The 6096-nt window shown below is 37.4% G+C and overlaps 1 protein-coding gene across 1 annotated transcript; it reads right to left on the bottom strand.

Moving 5' to 3' along the window:
- Positions 1-4651: 4651 nt before the first annotated feature.
- Positions 4652-5581, bottom strand: LOC144613094 (olfactory receptor 4A47-like). Its single transcript, XM_078434008.2, has one exon. The coding sequence runs from the start codon at positions 5579-5581 to the stop codon at positions 4652-4654; it is 930 nt and encodes a 309-aa protein (XP_078290134.2).
- Positions 5582-6096: the final 515 nt, after the last annotated feature.

Below are 6096 nucleotides of genomic sequence, written 5' to 3'. Positions count from 1 at the left end.
CAATGAGGACTAAAGAGGAAGAGGGGAGAATAAGTGAAATAGAAGATAAAATTATGGAAAAAGATGAAGCTGGGAAAAAGAGAGATAAAAAAATTCTAGAACATGAAGGGATAATTAAAGACCTAAGTGATTCAATGAAACATAAAAATATCTGTATCATAGGAGTTCCAGAGGAAGAAGAGAAAGAAAGGAGCAGAAGGTGTTCTTGAACAAATCATAGCTGAGAACATCCCCAATCTGGGAAAGGAAACACACATTGAAATCTAGGAGGCACAGAGAAATCCCTTCAGATGTAACATGAATTGATACTCTGCATGACATATCATAGTGAAACTGGAAAAATACAAACATAAAGAGAGAATTCTGAAAGCAGCTAGGGACAAATGGGCCTTAACCTACAAGTGTAGACACATAAGGGTAGTAGAAGACCTATCTACTGAAACTTGGCAGGCCAGAAGGGGGTAGTAGGAAATATTCAATGTGCTCAATAGGAAAAATATGCAGCCAAGAATCCTTTATCCAGCAAGGTTGTCATTCAGAATAGAAGGAGAGATAAGAGAAGGAGAGAGAAAGATTTTCCCAGACACACAAAAACTGAAGTTCATAACCACTAAGCTAGTCCTACAAGAGATCCTAAGGGGGACTCCATGAGTAGAATGTTGCAAAGATTACAAAAGACCAGAGACATCAGCATAACCATGAAACCTACAGATAACACAATGACACTAAATCCATATCTTTCAATAATAATGCTGAATGTAAATGGAATAATGGTTCCAATCAAAAGACATAGGGTATCAGAATGGATTAAAAAAAAACACATTCCATCTATTTGTTGTCTACAAGAGACCCATTTTAGACCTGAAGACACCTTCAGATTGAAAGTGATGGGATGGCGAACCATCTATCATGCTACTGGAAGTCAAAACAAAGCTGGACGAGCCATACTTATACCAGACAAACTAGATTTTAAACTAAAGGCTGTAACAAGAGATGAAGAAAGGCATTATATCATACTTATGGGGTCTATCCATCAAGAAGAGTTAACAATAATAAATGTTTATGCACCCAATTTGAGAGCACTCAAATATATAAAACAATCACAAACATAAGCAATCTTATTGATAAGAATGTGGTAATTGCAGGAGACTTTAATATTCCAATTAGCAATGGACAGATCCTCTAGGCACAGAATCAATGAAGAAACAAGGGCTCAGAATGATACACTGGACCAGATGGATTTGAGAGATATATTCAGAACTTTTCATCCAAAAGCAGCAGAATACACATTCTCCTTGAGTGCACATGGAATATTCTCCAAGATAGACCACATGTTGGGTCACAAAACAACCCTCAATAAATATAAAAAAATTGAGACCATACCATGCACTTTCAGATCACAGTGCTATGAAACCTGTTATCAACCACAGGAAAAAGTTTGGAAAACCTCCAAATGCTTGAAGGTTAAAGAACATCCTACTAATTAATGAATGGGCCAACCAGGCAATTAAAGAAGAAATTTAAAAATACATGGAAACAAATGAAAATGAAACCACAGTCTAAACCCTTTGGGATGCAGCAAAGTCAGCCCAAAGAGGAAAATACATTGCAATCCAGGACTATCTCAAGAAACAAGAAATATCCAAAATACAAAATCTAACAGCACACCTAAAGGAAATAGAAGCATAACAGCAAAGAAACCCCAAGGCAGCAGAAGAAGAGAAATAATAAAGACTAGAGCAGAAATAAACAATATAGAATCCAAAAAAAAAAGTAGAAGAGGTCAATGAAACTAAGAGCTGATTTTTTGAAAAGATGAACAAAACCCCTAGTCAGACTTCTCAAAAAGAAGAGAGAGGATCCAAATAGATAAAATTACCAATGAAATTGGACTTATCACAACCAACCCCTCAGAAATACAAACATTATCGGAGAATACGATGAAAAATTATATGTCAATAAATTGGACAACCTAGAAGACATGGACAAATTCCTAGATACCTACACTACCAAAACTCAAATGGGAAGAAATAGAAAATTTGAACAGACCCAGAACTAGAGAAGAAGTTGAATCAGTTATCAAAAATCTCCCAAGAAATAAGAGTCCCGGGCCAGATGGCTTCGCAGGGGAATTCTACCAGACATTGAAAGCAGAGTTAATACCTATCCTTCTCAACTTGTTCCAAAAAAGAAACAGAAGGAAAGCTTCCAGACTCATTCTATGAAGCCAGCATTACCTTGATTCCCAAACCAAACAGAGTCCCCACTAAAAAGGAGAATTACAGGCCAATATCCCTGATGAAAATGGACGCAAAAATTCTCAACAAGATACTAGCAAATCGAATTCAACAGCATATCACCGTGATCAAGTGGGATTCATTCCTGGGGTGCAGGACTGGTTCAATATTTGCAAATCAATCAATGTGATACATCACATTAATAAAAGAAAGGATAAGAACCATATGATCCTGTCAATAGATGCAGAAAAAGCATCTGACAAAATTCAGCATCCTTTCTTAATAAAAACCCTCGAGAAAGTCGGGATCAAAAGAACATACTGAAATATCATAAAAGCCATTTATGAAAAGCCCACAGATAATATCATCCTCAGTGGGGAAAAACTGGGAGCTTACCCCTGAGATCAGGAAGATGACAGGGATGCCCACTCTCACCACTGTTGATTAACTTAGTGTTGGAAGACCTAGCATCAGTAATCAGGCAACAAAATGAAATAAAATGCATCCAAATTGGCAAAGAAGAAATCAAACTTTCACTTTTCGCCAACGACATGACACTCTACATGGAAAACCCGAAAGACTCCACCAAAAGGCCTGTAGAACTGATGCATGAACTCAGCAAAGTCACAGGATACAATATCAATGTAGAGAAATCAGTTGCATTTCTATATACCAATAATGAAGCAACAGAAAGAGAAATCAAGAAATCAATCTGACTCACAATTGACCAAAAACCATAAAGTACCTAGCAATAAACCTAACCAAAGATGTAAAAGTTCTGTATGCTGAAAACTATAGAAAACTTATGAAGGAAGTTGAAAAAGACACAGAGAAATGGAAAAAAATACTATGCTCATGGATTGGAAGAATAAATATCGTTAAAATGTCAATATTACCCAAAGCAATCTACACATCCAGTGTAATCCCAATCAAAATTCCACTGGCATTCTTCTCAAAGCTAGAACAAACAATCCTAAAATTTGTATGAAACCACAAAAGACCCCGAATAGCCAAAGTAATGTTGAAAAAGAAAACCAAAGCAGGAGGCATCACAATCCTGGACTTTAGCCTCTACTACAAAGCTGTAATCATCAAGACAGCATGGTATTGGCACAAAAAGAGGCACATAAACCAATGGAGTAGAATAGAGACTCCAGAAATAGACCCACAAATGTATGGCCAACTAATCTTTGACAAAGCAGGAAAGAGTATCTAATGGAAAAAGACAGTCTCTCTAGCAAAGGGGGCTGGGAGAACTGGACAGGAACATGCAGAAGAATGAAACTAGACCACTTTCTTACACCAAACACAAAAATAAACTCAAAATGGATGAAAGACCTAAATGTGAGACAAGAAACCATCAAAACTCTAGAGAAGAAAACAGGCAACAACCTCCTTGACCTCAACCACAGCAATTTATTGTTTGACAAGTCTCCAAATGCAAGGGAGTTAAAAGCAAAAATGAAGTATTGGGACATCATCAAGATAAAAAGCTTCTGCACTGCAAAGGAAACAATCAACTAAACTAAAAGGCAACCAACGGAATGGGAAAAGGTATTTGCAAATAACATATCAGATAAAGGATCAGTATCCAAAATCTATAAAGAACTCACCAAACTCAACACCCGAAATATAAGCCAGTGAAGAAATGGGCAGAAGACATGAATAGACACTTTTCCAAAGAAGACAGGCAGATGGCCAACAGACACATGAAAAGATGCTCAACGTCACTCATAATCAAGGGAATACAAATCAAAACCATACTGAGACAGCACCTCACACTGGTCAGAGTGGCTATTAGCCTTAAGAAACAGATAAAGTGAATTCCTCTGGGGAAAGAGGAATAGAGACCGTGTTGAGAGATGAGTAGGTAATTTATTCACATTTTATCCCATTATGTAAGGTGTTCTCTTTTACTATTCATTATTATCCATTACACATCAATTTTTCTTATAAAAACAAAAGTGTTACACAAAATATTTTGCAGATAAGGCAACAGAAATTTACTGAACGAGACAGTCTATACATCATTAACATTATAATTGTTATAATAAAAAGAATTACCTGAAATAACAAGAATATAACTAAAATATTACTAAGTATCATAAAAATTAAAAAACATAAGTTGATTGAAAATTAGAGTAATCATATAAAAATTTACTAAATAATTACCTATTGTTGACACCTTGCTATGAAGGTATTGCACCTTTCTAAATGAAGCAATCTCCAAGGGATAATGGACTATAGATTCTACCAGGGAGGGAAATTGTTATTAAGGCACAATTATCCAGTTCATCCTTTAAAAATAATTAAGTTCTTTGAACAAGGGAGCTCAGAATCATTTTAAAAAGACATCTGCATTCTTATAAAATGGCCTCCAATGTCAGATAACTCTTTCATGGTGGATAATGCACTTACACACCAACAGATAACACATTTCTCATCCAGAGCTTCTTCATAGCATTTGTCATCTCAGAATTTCTCAGAGTGTAGATCAGGGGGTTCAGCATGGGGGTTATGACTGTATAAAACACACTCACTGATTTGTCAACGGGGAAGGTCTTAGCAGGTCTCACGTACATGAAAATACATGGCACAAAGAAGAAGACCACCACAGTGATGTGGGCACCACAGGTCTGGAGGGCTTTCCGCCTCCCTTCCGGACTAAGGTTCTTTAGAGAGTGCAAGATGACACCATAAGAGATGAGCAAGATCACAAACACAATTGTGCACATCATCCCTCCGTTGGCCACCACTAACAGGCCAATGACATATGTGTCAGTACAGGCAAGTCTCAGTAAGGGGTACATTTCACAGGTGAAATGATCAATGACATTGGGACCACAGAATGGGAGACTATAAATTGTGCTAACTTGAATGGCTGAATGCAGAAAACCTCCAACCCAGGACCCTACCAGCAGCACAACACACACCCACTGTCTCATGATAACCAAATAATGCAAGGGCTTACAGATGGCCACATAGCGGTCATAGGCCATCACCAGCAGAAGAAAGACCTCTGATCCACCAAAAAAGTGCTCTACAAATAGCTGGGTCATACAAGATTGGAAGGATATGGTATTTTCCCCAAAGAACAAGTCCGAAATCAATCTGGGGGAAATGCAAGACGAATAAGTGACATCCATAAAAGATAAGTTAGCAAGAAACAAGTACATAGGGGAGCCCAGCGTCTTACTGACAGCTATAGTCACCACAATGAGCAGGTTGCCCACCACCGTCAAAATATAGAAGAGCAAGAATATAACAAACAGAAACTTCTGTTCCTTTCCATCCTGTGTGAGGCCCAGGAGGACAAAGAAAGTTACATTGTTCTTTGATTCCATCCAGTCTGTATAGGACCTGATTCACATATTAGATGTAGGTTTCCTAGAAAACAAGGAGGGAAACTTAAATGCATAATAAGATTAATCCTTTATTGATTCATCAATTTAAAAAAAGTAGAAGACAACCTGTTTGTGTGGAGTATTTCACTGATGCTGTGATTCCCAAGTTAAATAATCCATGGTTTCCTACACTCTGAAACAGCATACATAATGATCCCCAATGTAATAAGTGACACACAGTGTAGGAATATATCAATCAAAGAGCAATCAATGAAGCCATCCCAGAAGAAGCAATGCTTTAGCTGAGTTATCTAGAGCAAAAGTGGAAGGACAAAAAAGAGGACAAGAGAATTCCATGGAAAGGTGCACAGTTCTTAAAGTCACAAAAGTGAAAAACTTGAGAACCATATAAGGTAACTGGCATATTTCAAGTGAGTGGATGAAATTCGGAATAGAAGGTCACCACCCTGGAGTGTCTCATCCCTCTTTATTAGGGTCTTTGGTTGGATATCCCC

Source organism: Panthera onca, chromosome D1, assembly GCF_046562875.1.
Source record: "Panthera onca isolate mPanOnc1 chromosome D1, mPanOnc1 haplotype 2, whole genome shotgun sequence".
In the NCBI taxonomy this organism is placed as follows: domain Eukaryota; kingdom Metazoa; phylum Chordata; class Mammalia; order Carnivora; family Felidae; genus Panthera; species Panthera onca.
This window is presented reverse-complemented; position numbering and strand designations above follow the sequence as displayed.

What these genes read in the sequence shown, in the direction of transcription:
- LOC144613094 (XM_078434008.2), bottom strand. Translation starts at nt 5,581, where the DNA reads ATGGAATCAAAGAACAATGTAACTTTCTTTGTCCTCCTGGGCCTCACA.